This window comes from Pelophylax lessonae, assembly GCF_965119305.1.
Source record: "Pelophylax lessonae genome assembly, chromosome: 1".
Classification (NCBI taxonomy): domain Eukaryota; kingdom Metazoa; phylum Chordata; class Amphibia; order Anura; family Ranidae; genus Pelophylax; species Pelophylax lessonae.
Genome location: NC_138768.1, coordinates 246,746,089 through 246,765,870, shown reverse-complemented (window position 1 = coordinate 246,765,870; position 19,782 = coordinate 246,746,089). Strand labels below are relative to the sequence as shown.

At 41.4% G+C, this 19,782-nt stretch overlaps 1 protein-coding gene across 16 annotated transcripts in view; it reads left to right on the top strand.

Moving 5' to 3' along the window:
* Positions 1-19,782, top strand: part of RIMBP2 (RIMS binding protein 2) — an 855,912-nt gene that overhangs the window by 717,257 nt on the left and 118,873 nt on the right. For all 16 annotated transcript variants that reach the window (XM_082266906.1, XM_082266905.1, XM_082266904.1 and 13 more), the window contains 4 exons: positions 2,768-3,580; positions 13,606-13,757; positions 15,114-15,587; positions 19,039-19,188. In XM_082266906.1, the coding sequence (XP_082123032.1) occupies positions 2,768-3,580; positions 13,606-13,757; positions 15,114-15,587; positions 19,039-19,188 (1,589 nt within the window). The remainder of the gene's footprint in view (positions 1-2,767; positions 3,581-13,605; positions 13,758-15,113; positions 15,588-19,038; positions 19,189-19,782) is intronic.

Sequence of the window (19,782 nt, the reverse complement as noted above, 5' to 3'; positions counted from 1 at the left end):
CAGACGAATCAAAATTAAACATTCTTTTTGACAACCATGGGCAACCCGTCCTCTAGACCAAAAAGTAGAGAACCTTGTGATTATAATCACTCAGTCCAAAAGCCTGCATCTTTGATGGTATGTGGGTGTATTAGTGCATATAGAAGGGGCAACTTGCACCTCTGGAAAGACACCTTTAATGCTGAAATATATATATATATATATATAGGTTTTAGAGCAGCATATGCTCTCGTTCAGACAACATCTTTTTCAGGGAAGGTCTTGCTATGACAACAGCATGGCTGTGTAGTAGAAGAGTCTGAGCGCTTAAATGACCTGCATGCTGCCCAGACCTCTGACCAGTTGAAAATTTTTGGCACATCTTGAAATGAAAAATACGACAAAGAAGACCAGAGTTAAGCAGTTAAGATTCTATGTCAGGCAAAAATGGGACAACATTCTTCTCCCAAAACTTCAGGAACTGGTCTCTTCAGTTCTCAGACATTTACAGAGTGTAGTAAAAAGAAGAGGGGATGCTACACCATGGTAAACATAGCCATGTCCCAAATTTTTTAAAACGTGTTCCTGCCATTCATTTCAAACCATTTTATCTTACTTTTTTCTTAAAATGGTACATTTTCTCAGTTTTAGCATTTGAAATGTTTTATATTTTCTACTGTATATAAAATATAGGCGTATGAGATTTGCAAATCATTGCATTCTGTTTAATATAGATTTCCGACAGTGTAACATTTTTTTTTGAATTGGGATTTTAATACAGGTTAAATCTTTCAATATAATGTACAAAATGAGTGGTATAAAGCCAAATTTATATGGCTTCTAAATACAAAAAGCAATAATGGGGTTGATTTACTAGATTTGCAAAATTTGGTTCAGTTCTGCATAGAAATCAATCAGCTTCCAGTTTTTTTTGTCAAAGCTTAATTAAACAAGCTGAAGTTAGAAGCTGACTGGCTACTATGCACAGCTGCACTGGATTTTGCACTTTCCAGTAAATAAACACCTTAATATTGAAGTAGTGCATACATGGAATGTTTATTTCTTAAAGTGGTTCTTCAGTCTATTTTTAAACTTCATTCCAATAGTATTCTCTCCCCCTTTTTAAATACCAATGGATAAAAAAAAGAAAAAAATTCTAGCTCCAAATGCCTTTTTTATTAATTGTTCCTCCTCACTTCCTGCTTCTCCCTTGTAAGCGAATTGTGTCAATACTGTACTCCTATTGACTCCTGGGATATTTTCATCAGTAATACCAGGAGTCTTTTTTTTATTTTTTGTGAGGGGAGGAGAGCTGGAGGAGGGTGGAGGGAAGCTGGAGAAGGGTGAGGAAGAGCTAGAGGAGGGTGAAAGGAAGCTGAAGGAGTGTGGAGAAGAGCTGGAGGAGGGGGCAAAGGACAGGCAGAGATGGGAGGAGACAGACAAACCACATACGGAGGCAACGTGCATTGTACAAGTGCCGGCTCTGATGTGTACTGCGCATGTGCAAACCTGCTGTACACTGTGGAAATTTCCCCAGACAACTGAGGGCGCTGGCTTCAGCTGCCCTCAGTTAAAATGGCCATCATAATATTTATGGTCAGTGTGTTTACAAACTACTTTTTACACTTAAAATTGGCAGATTTAATAAAGTTGATAAATCACCTTATAGAGGGTTTTTACATGCCGAGTGTATTTTTTCTACAACTTTTAGAGTCTGACTGAAGTTCCTCTTTAGTTGTTAATTAAAGGACAAAGGATATTCAGAAACAACTGGGTTATATTGCTGTTTACAGCAGAATTGGACACTAACAAACATAAGGTGTGAGGCAAGATAACCCTTTCTTCTCCCAACATGCCTGTTTTTGCTAGTGTTTTAGGAGTAAGAATGTCTTTTCCTCTCTGGGGAAAACTTCACCATTTACTTACATTTTTCTGAAGATCCCTTTTCTGCTTAAGCATGTCTTCGATACTCAAAGAGTGCTCTTTGTTGCAGTTATCTTGATAGGCTGACCACCAGCTCTAGGAGCTGTCCCCACTGAAGAAGGCAAGGGGAAGACCTGTAATGTAACCCTCTGGCGCTGACAGTTGCTAGAGGCGATGCCAGATTTCAATTGTCAACCACTGTTTTGGCTGTCGATATACATTACCTACCTAGTTACATTGGTCCAGCTATGGGACATTTTAAGTACCAATATACAGCATGTCACAACTCAACCAAAATTAAGATAACATTTATTACTGCACAAAATCATATTAAATAATTTTCTGATTCTAACAAACATATATACAAATGCAAAGATGAATATGTAGCTACTTCTACTACTACTTGGTCTCTCTCTCCAAAAGGTCCAATGCTTGAAAAGAAAGAGAAAAACATAGAGAAACAATGTCTCATCACCCCGTGATCACCCCGTTACACTAAATGGTATATGTTATTTTCAGTATTGTAAATTTATTTATTTAATATTTTGAATAACCTAATTTATATGTCAAAACAAAATAGACACTGCGCTATGAGGAGAGCTGCTAGCACTTGGAATAATGATACAGGCTTCCAAAACAAAATAATAAACAAATACTGCAGTACTAATCACAAAAGATAGAAACTGATTATTAAAATGGCAGTATATGTGATTGATATGCAAATCATAGAGTCCATAACATAATGTATATATTTGCTTGAGAGACAGCAGGTGAAGTAGTATACTCATCTTTGCATTCAAACGTTTTTCCAGTAAACTATAATTAGTTGAGTTTTTTTGTTTCTCTGTATATTTTATTTACACAGGAGAGCTGCTGGATGGCCAAAGAGGGCTTGTACCTTCAAATTTTGTTGATTTTGTACAAAATGATGAGTTTCATGTGTCAAGCACTTTGGCCAGTGAACAGGAAGAAAATTTTCTCAATCACTCTGCCCCTCTTCTTCAAGGGGAACACAAACTGGAGATCACACCACATATTCACATAGAGTCCAGTGTGCTGAACAATGGCACAGGGACCATGGATGTGAACATTGATGAGATTGGAGAAGACATTGTGCCTTATCCTCGCAAAATAACCCTTATCAAACAACTCGCCAAAAGTGTTATTGTGGGTTGGGAGCCACCACTAGTGCCACCGGGCTGGGGTACAATCCACAGTTATAATATCTTGGTGGGAAAAGAAGTTCGTGCAACTTTGAACTTTGGGAGTAGAACCAAAAGTCTTATTGAGAAACTGGATCTTGCCACAGTTACCTATCGCATATCAATCCAGACAGTTACAGATCGAGGCAACTCAGATGAACTGCAGTGCACTTTGTTAGTTGGGAAGGATGTCATCGTAGCACCTTCTCATCTTAAAGTTGACAACATCACTCCCATGTCTGCTGAACTCAGCTGGCTACCAAGCAACAGCAATTATAGCCATGTCATTTTCCTAAATGATGAGGAATTTGACATTGTTAAGGCTGCCAGATATAAGTATAATTTTATGAACTTAAAGTCCAATTCAACATTCAAAGTAAAACTTCTGGCAAAGCCTCACCAGATGCCATGGCAGCTCCCTTTGGAACAGAGAGAACGGAAAGAAGCATATGCAGAATTTACTACTCAAACCTTAGGTTAGTGGCCTTTACTTAATTCTATGCATATCTACTGTAATCGTTTGGTTTTTTTAATTCTGTATAACTTGGATAACATCATAGGGTGAACTATTTTTGTAAGAAACAAAGATAACAAAGATGGGAGTTTAGGGATGTTTTTTTTTCTCTACACACAGTTGACCTCTATCCTATAGTTTCATCAGCTCTAGGCTTTGTTAGGCCTTAGGCAGAATTTAGACATGAGGCCCCACTCACCCCCTTCGCAGAGGTTAAGGAAGAACCCCCAAGGCCGAGCATCTAATTACTGCTGCTTGTGTGGGTGGGATGTGTACTGTGGAAATCACATGGGATGAATAGGAGAGGGATGGGACTGGGAACCATGGGGTAGGGGAGAAGGAGGAGGGGGTAAAAGGGGGGATTGGGTAGATGATGAGGGATGGGTAGAGGAGAACTAGAGTGAAACTGAGGAATCCTGGTCTGTATAGTAATAAAAAAAAAGAAGGATTTGTGCTTGTATGAGGGGGAAAGACAGACAGACAGACAGACAGACAGGGGGACGCACAGACAGAGGGACAGACAGGCAGACAGGGGGACAGACGGGGACAGACAGACAGGGGGACGGACAGACAGGGGGACGGACAGGGGGACAGACGGATGGACAGACAGGGGGACAGACGGACGGACAGTCAGGGGGACAGACGGACGGACAGTCAGGGGGACAGACGGACGGACGGACAGGGGGACAGACGGACAGACAGGGGGACAGACGGACGGACAGTCAGGGGGACAGATGGACGGATGGACAGGGGGACAGATGGACAGACAGGGGGACAGACGGACAGGGGGACAGACAGACGGACAGGGGGACAGACGGACAGACAGACAGGGGGACAGACGGACAGACAGTCAGGGGGACAGACGGACGGACAGTCAGGGGGAAAGACGGATGGACGGACAGGGGGACAGACGGACGGACAGACAGGGGGACGGACGGACAGGCAGGGGGACGGACAGACAGGGGGACAGACGGACGGACAGACGGACGGACGGGAGGACGGACGGGAGGACGGACGAACAGACAGGGGGACGGACAGACAGGGGGACAGACGGACGGACAGACAGGGGGACGGACAGACAGGGGGACGGACAGACAGGGGGACAGACGGACGGACAGACAGGGCGACAGACGGACAGACAGGGGGACAGACGAACAGGGGGACAGACGGACGGACAGTCAGGGGGACAGACGGACAGGGGGACAGACGGACGGACGGACAGGGGGACAGACGGACGGACGGACAGGGGGACAGACGAACGGACAGACAGGGGGACGGACGGACAGACAGGGGGACAGACGGACGGACAGACAGGGGGACAGACGGACGGACAGACAGGGGGACGGACGGACAGACAGGGCGACAGACAGACAGACAGGGCGACAGACGGACAGACAGGGCGACAGACGGACAGACAGGGCGGCAGACGGACAAACAGGGGGACAGACAGACGGACAGACAGGGGGACAGACAGACGGACAGACAGGGGGACAGACAGACGGACGGACGGGGGACAGACGGAGGGGGGACAGACGGACGGGGGGACAGAGGGACAGACGGACGGACAGACAGAGGGACAGACGGACGGACAGACAGACGGACAGACAGAGGGACAGACGGGGGGACAGACGGACGGACAGACGGGGGGACAGACGGGGGGACAGACGGAGGGACAGACGGGGGGACAGATTGATGGACAGACAGGGGGACGGGCGGACAGACAGGGCGACGGACGGACAGACAGGGCAGCAGACGGACAGACAGGGCGACAGACGGACAGACAGGGCAGCAGATGGACAGACAGGGGGACAGACGGACAGACAGGGGGACAGATAGACGGACAGACAGGGGGACAGACAGACGGACGGACGGGGGGACAGACGGACGGGGGGACGGGGGGACAGACGGACGGGGGGACAGAGGGACAGACGGACGGGGGGACAGGGGGACAGACGGACGGACAGACAGAGGGACAGACGGACGGACAGACGGGGGGACAGACGGACGGACAGACGGGGGGACAGACGGACAGACAGATGGGGGGACAGACGGACAGACAGACAGGGGGACAGACGGACGGACAGACGGGGGGACAGATTGATGGACAGACGGGGGGACAGATGGATGGACAGACGGGGACAGACAGACGGACAGACTGACGGATAGACGGATAGACAGACAGGGGGACAGACGGACGGACAGACAGGGGGACAGACGGACAGACAGACAGGGGGACAGATGGACGGACAGACAGGGGGACAGATGGACGGACAGACAGGGGGACAGATGGATGGACAGACGGGGACAGACAGACGGACAGATGGGGGACAGACAGACGGACAGATGGGGGACAGACAGACAGACAGATGGACAGATAGGGAGACAGACGGACGGACAGACAGGGGGACAGATGGATGGACAGACAGGGGGACAAACGGATGGACAGACGGACGGACAGACAGGGGGACAGACGGACGGACAGACAGGGGGACAGACGGACGGATAGACAGGGGGACAGACGGACAGACAGACAGGGGGACAGATGGACGGACAGACAGGGGGACAGATGGACGGACAGACAGGGGGACAGATGGATGGACAGACGGGGACAGACAGACAGACAGACAGGGGGACAGACTGACGGACAGACGGTTGGACAGACAGGGGGACAGACTGACGGACAGACGGATGGACAGACAGACAGATGGACAGACAGACAGACAGATGGACAGACAGGGGGACAGACAGAAAAGAAAGAAAGGAGGGGAGGGAGAAAGAAAGGAATGGAAAGAGATGGAGGAAGGGTGCCCCTTAGATCAGAGTACTCACTGGAAGGGATGGATGGAGGGATCAGGATTCAGGCACCATCTTTCCTCTTCTTGTTCCTGGTCTGCAAATTCTTCCCGCCCATACCTCATCTTCTGAGATGAAAACTGTCGGGGAGTGTGGGCGGGGCAAGCACAGGTGGAGAGGTTGGGAGGAGGAGCAGAAGCAGCTCTTTCTCCTCCCTCGTCTGTGGTCTGTGAGGGAGAAGTGTCAGCGATGCGGCTCCAGTATTTGGCTGTGATCAGGAGATGTCAGTGAGCTCCCATTCCGCGGTGAGCTGCTCCTGATCACAGCCCCGAATCGTAGCAGATTCTCCTGCTTACAGACTGGCCGGGACTCGGAGTCAGGACTGTACTGATGTGATGGCAGGGAGATCCCTGCTGCCAGCCTCAGAGGCGCTCTGTAACTAGGCATATTAGGCGGCCGCGAGGCCCCTGTGAGTGCGAGGCCTTCGGCGACCGCCAAATTTGCCTAATTAGAGAGCCGCCTCTGTGTTTCATACAAGAACACTGACAGATGCCACAACCTAAACTTATTCAATAACGCATTAGTTATTCAGAAAATGATTAGGACAAAAATGTCAGTTTCTGAGCAGTTGAAAGCAGCTCTCACATGAAAACGTGAGGATTTTCAGTAGAAGATCTTCACATAAAGTTGTAAAGTATAATGTACTAGCTTATTGAAATTTTCAATACATACAGTGCCTTGAAAATGTATTCATACCCCTTGACATTTTCCACATTTTGTCATGTTACAACCAAAAACATAAATTTATTTTATTGGGATTTTATGTTGTAGACCAACACAAAGTGGCACATAATCGTGAAGTGGAAGAAAAATGATAAATGGTTTTCAGCATTTTCTACAAATAAATACGTGAAAAGTTTGGCATGCATTTGTATTCAGCCCCCTTTACTCTGACACCCCTAACTAAAATTTAGTGGAACCAATTGCCTTCAGAAGTCTCCTGATTAGTAAATAGAATCCATGTGTGTGTAATTTTATCTCTGTATAAATACAGCTGTTTTATGAAGCCCTCAGAGGTTTGTTAGAGAATCTTAGTGAACAAACAGTGTAATGAAGGCCAAGGAACACAACAGACAGGTCCGGGATAAAGTTGTGGGAAAGTTTAAAGCAGGGTTTGAACATCTCATGGAGCACTGCTCAATCCATCATCTGAAAATGGAAAGAGTATGGCACAACTGAAAACCTATCAAGACATGGCCACCTAAACTGACAGGCCGGGCAAGGAGAGCAATAATGAGAGAAGCCGCCAAGAGGTCTATGGTAGCTTTGGAGGAGCTGCAGAGATCCACAGTTCAGGTGAGAGAATATGGGACAACAGGACAACTATTAGTCATACACTCCACAAATCTGGCCTGTATGGAAGAGTGGCAAGAAGAAAGCCATTGTTGAAAAAAAGCCATAAGAAGTCCTGTTTGCAGTTTGCGCAAAGCCATGGGGAGGACACAGCCAACATGTGGAAAAAAGTGGATTTAGATGAGACCAAAACTGAACTTTTTGGCCTAAAAGGAAAGTGCTACGTGTGGCGGGAAACTAACACTGCACATCACCCTGAACACACCATCCCCACCATGAAAAATGGTGGTGGCAGCTTTATGTTGTGGAGATGCTTTTCTTCAGCAGGGACAGGGAAGATGGTCAGAGTGATGAATTGAGCCAAATACAGGGCAGTCTTAGAATAAAACCTGTTAGAGTCTGCAAAAGACTTGAGACTGGGGCAGAGCTTCACCTTCTAGCAGGACAACAACCTTAAACATACAGCCAGAGCTATAATGGAATGGTTTAGATCGAAGCATATTCATGTGTTAGAATGGCCCAGTCAAAGTCAAGACCTAAATCCAATTGAGAATCTGTGGCAAGACTTGAAAATTGCTGTTCACAGATGCTCTCCATTCAATCTGACAGAGCATGAGCTATATTGAAAAGAAGAATGGGCAAAAATGTCACTCTCTAGATGTGCAAAGATAGTAGAGACATACCCAAAAGACTTGCAGCTGTAATTGCAGTGAACGGTTGTTCAAAGTATTGATTCAGGGGGGCTGAATATAAATGGGTGCCACACTTTTCAAATATTTGTTTCTAAAAGATTTTGAAAAACATTTATCATTTTCCTTCCACTTCACAATTATGTGCCACTTGGTCTATCACATAGAATCCCAATAAAATACATTTACCGTACGTTTTTGGTTGTAACATGACAAAATTTGGAAATCTTAAAGGGTTATGAATACTTTTTCAAGGAACTGTATTTGTATGCTTTCAAGTTATATATATACAGTACTGTTAAACAGGGCCATGTTGAGCATAAAGTCAGTTGAAAGACTGCCCTCAGGTGCCATCTTTGGAGGCACAAGGGGAATGGCAATGAGGAAATTCCTGTGATACTTAGTACCATCTGATGCGGGCTATGCAGTATTTTTTGGTTTAAATCAATCAAAACCATTCAACTAGCATAGGAAATAGTAAAAATAATTTTTGCCCCATTCGCACAGAATGAAATGAACATGCACGTCTACTGGGCAAATTTATGTGCATAATTTTTTTTTTATGTTCTTCCATGTATTTACTTGTATTTGTCATGACTTTAACAAGCATTTATGTTGACTTGTTTGGAGGAATAAAAGGAAAGTACAAACTGAACTCAAATTAAATTTAAAGTAAAATTGAATATTCTGCAGCTCACTGGTCCTTAGATTTGGTAGCTTCTTTTGTTTTCTTTTTTTTAGACTCCTCTATAGAAAAAGGATTAAAAACCAAAACTAATGAAGACACCACATAGAAAGGACTAGTAAGCTGCAATCAATATTTCATTTGTTTCTTCTTTTACACTTTCACAAAACACAGATTATTGTGCACACTATGTTATCTATATATATATATTAATAAAGTACTAAGATTCAGCAGTACAGTAAATCACTGTAGTTGAAGTATTATCTTAACAAGGTTTTCCTACATACCTAAATGTATGCCATTATGATATAGTATGCAATAAGTTATGGCTGCAATTAAGCCTGAACCCTCCACCACATGGGTCATGTTTTGTAATACATCAATACTTTCCAATCACTTTTAATAATCTTATCTTCCACACACAAATTCTGTAATCAGCCTATTCACACTCTGTAAACTCTCTCCAATGTAATTTTGGACCCCAGATCCCTCCTTAAAAAGTACCTGTCACTGCCTATTACTGTCACAAGGGATGTTTACATTCTTTGTGACAGCAATAAAAGTGAGCAGATTTATTTATTTTTTTAAAAGGAACAGTGAAAAATATAAAAAATAAAATAAATAGGACACCAAAGAAAACGCATATGTAAACGGTGTTCAAATCACACATGTGAGGTATTGCCACAATTGTCAGAGTGAGAGAAATAATTTTATCAAAAGACCTCCTCTGTAACTCTAAACTGGTAACCATTAAAATGTTTAAAGCATCGCCTATGGAGATTTTAAAGTACCGTAGTTCGTCACCATTCCATGAATGTGCGCAATTTTAAACCATAACATGTTAGGTATCTTTTTACTCGGCGTGACATTATCTTTTACAATATACAAAAAAGTAGGGTTAACTTTTTCTGTTTTTTTTTTTTTTTTTTTTTTTAAGTACAGTATTTAGTGAAGTGTATTTTTTCCAACAAAATTGCATTTAAAAGACCACTACACAAATATCGTGTGACATAAAATATTGCAACGACCGCCCTTTTGTTCTCCATATTCTTTATAAAAAATATATATATATATATATATATATATATATATATATATAATGTTTGGGGGTTCTAAGTAATTTTCTAGCAAAAAATACTGATTTTTAACTTGTAAACAACATGCCAGAAATAGGCTTGGCCCATAAGTGGTTAATCTTTATTTTTTTTTTTTTATTCATTGTAAATGTATGTGTATTTAGAGGCAGCTTTTTTGCTCCCCTAACCCACCTTTTCACCTTCCCAGTGTTTTTCTCCACCACCTGTTGCTCTAGAAAAGCTCCGTGAGCTGTCTGCTTACATGGGGTTTATGACATTGTTTTTAACCCCACTTTTTTTGTAAACACAGTTTACTTTCCGTTAAAACAAAAAACAAGGCATTGGGTCTCCCTAAAAATACATAAAGGCATGCAATCCCTCAATTCTGAACTACACCAGGCTACATGCCTAGAAAATTAGGAGGTTACCTTGCAAGGCGGAGGGGGGCAGTCAAGCCTTCCCCCTATGCAGGCCAACTTGGCTCCATATTGATTGGGACCGGGCCCTCATTACAAAATCCTTTTTTTACCAAATTAAATGTGGGAGTCTGTGATTTTATTAAAATTTGTAAGCCCCTTTTAGATTAAGTGAATATGCACCTCCCAAGTGAATCAGTAAAGTACATAGTTCACCTTACTCATTCACATAAAAATCTAAATAGTATTTAAAAACACCCACAATGGGAAAAAGTTCTTTATTAAAAAAACAAATAATTCCCCATGATGTAAATTAGATGTCAATTACATTATCCAGCAATGTATATCCGCATAAATTGTGGTAAGCGACTTCTGACCTTATTGACTTGCCGCCGTGATGACTCGCTGCACACAAAGATCTGCAGCTGCCAATATCACAAAACTACATCACAAACTACAGATCCCCACCGACTTCTGCATGTGAACTGGCCAGCTAGGATATGCTATTACAATATGGCTATGAACATATTTGATCAATTACATCACCCAGGATCCTTGCTGGATATATCAGCTGGAGGTTAAGGCGGGCAAACTGGCCAAATATGGGCAGTTTTGTGGGTTTTACAGCAAACAGACTGGGTTTGGTTTAAACTCCTGTTCAACCTGAATCCTATTTCTAGTTTTTAAGAGGAAATAAAATTACACTTTTTAATATTGCCCTTTGTGGAGCTAACCTGAGATATATATTTTTTGTGATATTGTTTTATTTAGTTAATAGGGAACCGTAACGTGTATTGTAAAATAAAATGTTAACAATAAATATAATAATAATAATTATAACAATACTATTATATTATAAAATGTGTTCGATGTTCTATCTTCAAAATTGAAAGAGAACAAGGAATAAATAGAACAAATGGCCATTTCAAAATCATAGGTACCAGAGGAGAATTGGTTAATGCAGAACACGCTGCTTCAACTTATGTTTAAAAGCCTGCAGTGGAATGATGGACTGATTAACTGGCAAATACATTTGCCTGGTTGCCAAAATATAAACTGGAGTTGTGTTTACATGTATTTGTTCCAGATAGCTGTGTTCCTTTTTTAACCAGACTCATACAGCTCAATGTTTTCAACTTGATAATACTTAGATAGTTTTGCTATAATTTTTTGTTTATTGCATAGTGCTGTCTCCTTCAAAGTGGAATAAACATCAGTACTTATGTTTTGCTTTCAAAGTGCTAGATTATATAGCTGCCCTGTGTATGCATTTGTTTGCTCATCTGGGTTAATGTCTAGACTCATCCCAAACTCTGAATCATATGGCAAGGATAATTCATGACAGTTCCAAGTCTCAGACTGATTAATTGGCACAGCTAGTCAGTATAATTGATTCTTTTCTTGCAAATTTTTCTATTTATTTTATGTTACATTAAGTCATTAAATCATTTGCTGGGAACATCTTAGCTTTGATTAACTAAAATACTAGCACAATCAAAATGAACTATATAACCTATTTGCTGCTGCCAGCATGCAGGAAAGTTTTATGTATCAGATTGGTAACAATTTTTACTGCTAGGTTTCATATCGGGAAACTCTGTCTTTGTCTTTGATGTACCACAAGCTAGGTTATTGAACATCCATATGCACTGCTATAAACCATTTATCAGAAGCAACACATTAATGTATTTCTCAGGGAATCCGTTTGCAAGTTCTCTCTCATGTATTTTCCTACCAGATGGAAGCAGTACCTGAATCTACATTGATATAATTTTAACTATAAACTCCTACACGATAGCACGTAGATTGGGAGATGAAGGGAAAACAGTGTACAGCAATCTGACTATAACTTTGAGTATTGTCCACCTAACACTTAGGCTTCCTGAAGGGAAGAGAAAGAATGTCGATGATTTTAAAGATGAGTTGTCCTGTCTAAATCTGGGGATGGGTGCCAGACCCATAAATCAGACTACAGTGTAGTCTGCAGAGAAATGTAATAAATTCTGGATCAAAAAACTGTTTGATCAGATATACAGTTGGTAGTAAAGTTGGGTATACCCTAGTAGAATTTTGTTCTAAAAATGTTAAATTATTTTTCTACTGATTAGTGAGGTTCAATTGACATTTTTTTTTTTTTTTATTTCAGTAATGAAAAAATTTGAAGGAGCAGGATAGAATATTTTTCTCAAATTAACAGATTTTTTACATTGTGTGTGGCTTTTGTTAGTTTAATCGCTCCAAAATCGAATGTTAAAAACAAACAAAATTTCGAACTGCTTTTGAACAACATTCTTCAAGGTGTTGAGTGTACTGAGAATTGTTAACACATTTTCATATGAAAATCTATTAGTGTATAGCCAGCTTAAGATGTTAACATACTGTATGTGTATTTCAGCTATGTGTTTAGTTTGCTGGAGTTTGTTTTTAATTGTTAAGCATAGATATCACGCATCAGGATTGTCTCATTGTGTTCTCTATCTTAAACAAGAGGTGATGTACATTATCTTGGCCAAAGGTATGTGAACATCCTCTGTATTGAGTTCAGATATACCAGAGCAGGTTCATAAAGAAATGGTTTGATGACTTTAAAGGAAAACAGGTGACCTACACAACCCTGACCTAACCCCCACTCAACACCTCTGGGATGTACTGGAATGCTGATTGTGAGCCAAGTCTTTTTGTCAAACATATATACCTGACTTCACAGATGCTCTTTTGGCCGACTGAACACCTATTCCCACAGACACACTCCAGATTATTGTGGAAAGCCTTCTGAGGAGAGTGCCCATGTTTCAGATTGATTTGGAATGGATTTCCAACAAGCTAAAATAGGTGTGATGGTCTAGATTCCACAAACATTTGGCTATTTAGTGGATTCGTTTTTGGTGGGCCTAGCCTTAAATATGTGTGGCCCTACATTCTTGCAGTGCTATGCCCCTTTTTATTGCAGTAAAAGATGTTCCATTTAATGGCAGGTCCCCCTGTTGCACCTGAAGATGTTTCTGTGCATCCTGGGCCTACACCAGTTACGCTGCTAGTTACATGGAGACCACCGGTGCTGTCACCAACAGGAACCTCCAATGGAGCCAATGTCACTGGATTTTCTGTATATGCAAGGGGACAAAAGGTAGGCTGCTTTGTAAAGAAAACATAAATCTTTGCTATTACAGTTTTGCTTTCATGTATTACAAGACATTGCATGTATAGGCAGAACAATGTGGGCAAGACAGAACCGGTAAATGTCATTGAGTGATAGTTTGTTTAAAGCATTTGTCTTAAATGGCCAGTGTTATAGTCTCTATTCAACCTTTGCCTTTGTTAAGTGTATATAAGAAACTGATATAAGTAATAAATGCTGATAACAGGTAGGTCCTTTAATCAAAGATGTATTTAAAATTTCCAACTTGAACCTGATCCATACAAGTAACACAGTGATTTTTGACACGAACTTTATCTATATGTGAAGCAGTAATACAGCCAGATTCAGATTCTAGAAATCCATTACATGTGCTGAATTTAGAGTATTCCTATAAATAGTTCTTTTTTTTTTTTTTTTGTATCATTTATACAACAGAAAGTGCAGGAAATCAAAACTGTCAGAGATGCATTAATCAAGTTTTATATTCTATATGTCAGTGATGCAATGATCCTATACAACCATATTATATGATGTATGCAGATCTGAATTCTTGGGCCATCTCTGGACCAATTTGCTCATCCCATAGTTTATATTTACAAAACATTTTAAAGCAAATCTTTCATACATGAAGCCAGAAGAAAGTGTTGAAGACCAGATAAGATCAACACAGAACAAATCATATGGTTTAAATCACTGCTGCCATAGCATTAATTAGAAGAACCTGATAGTTTTGACACTTTTTTAGCCTCGTAGAAGCATTTTTGATTTGTGGAGCAACATGTGTGAAAGCAGACAGGGTGTTTAGTAAAGCTGCATCCAGAGTGATATTTTTAATTAGCATAATAATTATTGAGAAAAAAGCCAATCCTGTTGAGGTTAGTCTTGTAGACTACAATGGTTGTACCTCATGGCAAATTATTTGCTTATTTTGCTCTGTACTTTCTGCCTTTCTCCGCCAGCATTCTTCCAGTACTTTCTAGGAGTTCCTCGAGCAATGAACAATTTCTACTTTCTAGAAAAAATAGCTATCTTTAAAGCTATCTAGACGTTTCAGCCATCTATAAGCTATTGTTTCCTCCCACTAACCACCAATGTAAGGAGGTTTTTTTTTTTCCATTGACTACCAATATGATTAGGCCCTTCTCCACTGACCACCAAATTAAGGAGCATTCTTCCACTGACCACCAGTGTATTGGGGTGCTTGTCTACTGTCTACTGTTTTGTAATTGTATGACCATTTCTACAAATAACGAGAAGAGGGTGATAGCAGATACAATAGTAGGTAGTCAAAAACAATTTACTGTTTCTCAGTCTACTTCTTTTGTTTTGTATGTGAAAATGCAGGTGGCAGAAGTGGTATTCCCTGCTGCAGAAAACATTGTGGTGGATCTCCTAAAATTACTTAATCTAGATGCCAAGGAAGTTACAGTGAGAACCTTGTCAACACAAGGGGAATCTGATGACTCCCATATTGCTTATATTCCACCTGAACTACTGGTGCCTCCAACACTTCAACAACACACAAGGACTATGCCCAAATGCAAGCCATTATCAAGTGCTGGTGTACCAGATACCAAAGATGAACATATATGTCCTCACGGGAAAGTGGATGAATCTTGGGAACACCATCATTCAGTATCCTCAATGCATGGACATACCTTGGAACCTCCAACATCAAATTTTCACAGTTCAGATCATGGTAGAAGGTCACCTTCCCCACAAAGAATTCTACCGCAACCACAAGGTGCACCCATATCAAATACAATGGCCAAAGCAATGGCAAGAGAAGCAGCACAGAGAGTTGCAGAGAGTAACAGGGTAATGTATGCACAATTTAAAATTAGGAATTTTAAAGACAATTTGGTTGACAAGTGTGTGTTGCTGTTGTATTTTAATGAGAAGCTCTAACCAAAAAGCTAAATTTACTGTTGAAACACAATTATAGAAAAGTAAAGAATAAGTTGTAAGCACACAGTTATGTGCAAATTGCTGAAATGTTAGAGGCCTGTGTACTTGTAATGTAAAATGCAAGCTGAATGAGCCAGGAAGCAATGTATTCTACACAGGCCCTTGAACATAAAACAGTTAGAAAAAACAACAACTTTTTATTTCCCCCTAAGTGCCGGTTCACACTGAAGCGGCACGACTTCGGGGGTGACCTGTGAAGTCGCGTGCACCGCGACTTCGGCGCGACTTGCACGGACTTCATAAAATGAATGTCTATGCAAGTCGCTCCAGGTCACCCCAAAGTAGTACAGGAACCTTTTTCCAAATCAGAGCGACTTGTGTCGCTCCTATTAGAACCGTTCCTGTACCACACAATGGACTGCGACGGTGCGCGACTTGTCAGGCTGACCAAGTCGCCTGACAAGTCGTACTAGTGTGAACCGGCACTTAATCTTTGTATAGATATGTAATAAAGTATTGAAATTCTCTTTTGGTAAAATGCATGTTGCACTTATTGGACTGTAACCAACCAGATTTTTACACAGGTATATAGAGGGAATGACGTATGGGAACCAGTACTGAGAGAGATACATTGGCTGCCTATGCCTGGCTGTCTCTTTGCAATTGCAATTGTCTTGAGTTTTAAACTTTTTTTTGGGTGTTTTATTAGCTGGAAGGAGAATGTATACACACATTTTCTGTTCAATATAATTTTTTAATTATTTTCAGTATTGAGTTCAACAAGCTGAACAATACAAAGTAAAAGAGAAATCAACATTCTTATATAAGCCAATGTAACATTAAACTGACATAACAAGGCAATACATAATCCAAATAGAAATAGACCAGGGTATTAAATGTGTAAGAAATGTAAGATCAAACATTCCACAGATGAGAGGTATGCCTCATGTTCTGGGAGGCAACATAACAAAATAAAAAAAAAAGAGATTATGTTATAGGGACCAAGACCAGCTGAAAAGGGTCAGAATACTGCTCCTCCAATGGTGTGAAGAATCACCCCTTACCCTGGACAAAATCTTAATATGAAAAAGGGGATAAAAGGGGGAGGGGAAGGAGTGGGAGCTGGAAGAAGAGATAAGGGATGGAAGGAAGTACTAGTGGAAAAAGAGAGTAGGAAAGGGGGATAGAAAGAGCGGAAGTTCTCAACACCAAGCGGATCTTACAAAACGTAGCCAGCTTGTCATTTTGGTGGCCGGTACATTTTTCAAATATCATCACTTGGGAAACTTAGTGCTTGGCTTCAGCAAAATGGATGGTTACAGCATTCTAAGCATGTGCTATGACTCTCTTTGCTGCTGGGTGAATGTGCATAACTAGCCTAAATTGAGTGCATTCTTCAGTCTGGTGATGTAGGCTTGTTCACAGCATTTGGTAAACTCAAATACAGAATCTATACACTTTAGGATAGTCTCACATATGGGATTGAAAGACACCCCTGCCTGGAGGAGAGTGGGTTGGTATTGCATACTATAGCCTCAAAGGAACAAGGTACCAGCACAGGAGGACCTTGTAGTTTGCTTCCACAGCCAGCACATTAGAGGAACTTTTAGCCGCAATCAACCACATTCTAGCCAAATCTTCCTCTGAGGTGTGAGTTTCAAGCACAATTTCCCATTTGATCACATAGAAGGGAAGGACAGTTGTTGCAATGCAGATAGTAGTCCTAGACACTGTCATATTCTTTCCCCAAAACTAATTGCCATTAAAAGCTTTTAGACTTCACCTCCATAACATCTCTAAAATTCGCCCCTTTTTAACTCATTAAACCATCAAGCTACTCATTCACTCCCTTGTTATCTCTCACCTTGACTATTGCTGCTCCCTTCTCATGGGCCTACCTCTCTATATGGTTATCCTCTCTTCAGTCTGTCATGCTAGCTGCTGCCAGACTCATCTATCTTACCAGCCGCTTAGTGTCTGCCACCCCTCTCTGCCAATCCCTCCACTGGCTTCTGATTTCTCAGCGAATTACATTCAAAATACTAACAACAACATAGAAAGCCATCCATAATTCTTCCCTGAGCTACATCACCAATCTGGTCTCCAAATATCACCCAAACCATCCTCTAAAAACCTTCTGCTCTCAAGCTCTCTTGTCTCCTCTTCCCATGCTCCTCTCTAGGACTTCTCCAGAGCCTCTCCTATCCTCTGGAATGCTCTACCTCAATGTGTCCAGCTATCTCCTACTCAGGTCACCTTTAGGAGATCCCTGAAAACGTATCTCTTCAGGGAAGTTTATCATGCCTCCAGCTAACAACTGAACTTTTAACTCTTTCATCAGCTCATCTCCCACAGTTATAATCTTTTAGACCAATTACCCCACCCTATTAGATTGTATATTTATTATTTTGGTATTTTATTTATTTGTTATTTATATGTAGGCTCTTATGAGCAGGGCCCTCTTAACCCTGTTGTATTTTATTGTGTTGTGACTATACTGTCTTCCTTTAGATTGTAAAGCGCTGCTCCAACTGTTGGCGCTATATAAATCCTGAATAATAATAATAATAATGGGAGAGGCAAGTCCCTGGGGAAAGACAGGGTTCCCTAAGAGTGAAATCAAGAGAAAACAGGCTCTGTGATTTCAGGTTTGACCAAGGAGCACCCCCCTGTCACTGACTGCAGATCCTGATTCAAGCGAGCTCCTGAAGGAAGGCGTATCTCAATTTGGGGCAACTAGCCCAACACACATTATTTGTTCTGTCCCAGAAGACAGAACAAATGCTCCCCCCACCAACCCCCAACTCAAGGCGATGCTAGGCAGGCATGATGAGGAGACCTATCATGTCACAGCCAACTGCAAATGGTGTCTATCAGCATCTACCTTAAATGAATCTGGTTACCCCCCCAAGCTCTGACTTACACATGTTCAGAACATTTCTAGCTGTCATGGGTAACTTATCCCTCTGAAGATGCTAGTTTCGAGGCAGTCTTACTGATCTAATAACTTCATTCTTTTTGAGGGAATGATCTTGAAAAATACACACATCAGTCTTTCTGACATTACCCCGACTTACGGTAATTTGTTTTATACTTGATCTAACCAGAAACAGCTAGTCGCTTAGCATTTTCAGAAGGAAGTCAGCATGGAAAGCTACTGTATTGTTCTCAGCACAGGTTTTCTTTCTGTTACTTTTAGGTTTTGTGTATTATAATCTGGTAAAGATGTAGACATTCTATTACTTTGAAAGAAGCACATTTTAAATGACATTTCTTTCACTGAACACTTATGCAAGAGGTAAGAAATGGCTAAGCTGGTAATATTAAAGTTTATCTCATTTGAGTGTTTTTCCACAATCAGAATGAGAAGAGGAACCTGTTCAGTGAACGGAGCAATGCAATGCATTATGCTAACTCAGATGATGAAGAGGATGGTTTTGACTCTCCGCACATCAAAAGAAAAGGGGCTTCTGTTGATGAGTTTCTAAAAGGCTCAGAGCTTGGGAAACAGGTGAGTACAAAATATGAAAAAGTGATCATCCTCCTTCCCCCTCCCCACCACACATTGTGGTTACTGATAGCTACTATGGATTTGTCCTTATTATTAGTAATTGGTTGCTTTATACTTTCTAGGATGTTGGTATAAGCACAATCATTTTGCTTAAGGTACTTTGGAAGTAATAATGTTGTAACATGTGCTTTTAAGAATATGCATGCATACACTAGAGAACAATTGCAGGCTCTCCAGTCATACCTTTCTATCCTGTATAGTGATGTTTTTTTAAACATGCACATTGGTTCTTTCTTGGGGCATATACAAGTGAATACCAGAGTTTTCTTCATGTACTGCTCCTCTCGGACTCCCCTCCCCCTCTTCTACAGGTAATTGAGGTAGCAGGGAATTTATGCTGGCACAGTTGGAGACACCAAAGAGTTGAATTACTAAAGACAAAGAGGCTGTTTACTTTGCAAAGGGAATTTTCCCTTAGCTTTGTGAATGAGGTAATGCTCTGCTGACAAAAATACAGTTTTTTTGTTTTTTTTGTTTGCTTGCAATTGATTGGGTAGTGAAAAGCGAATTTTCACTGCATTCCCTAAGCTAAAA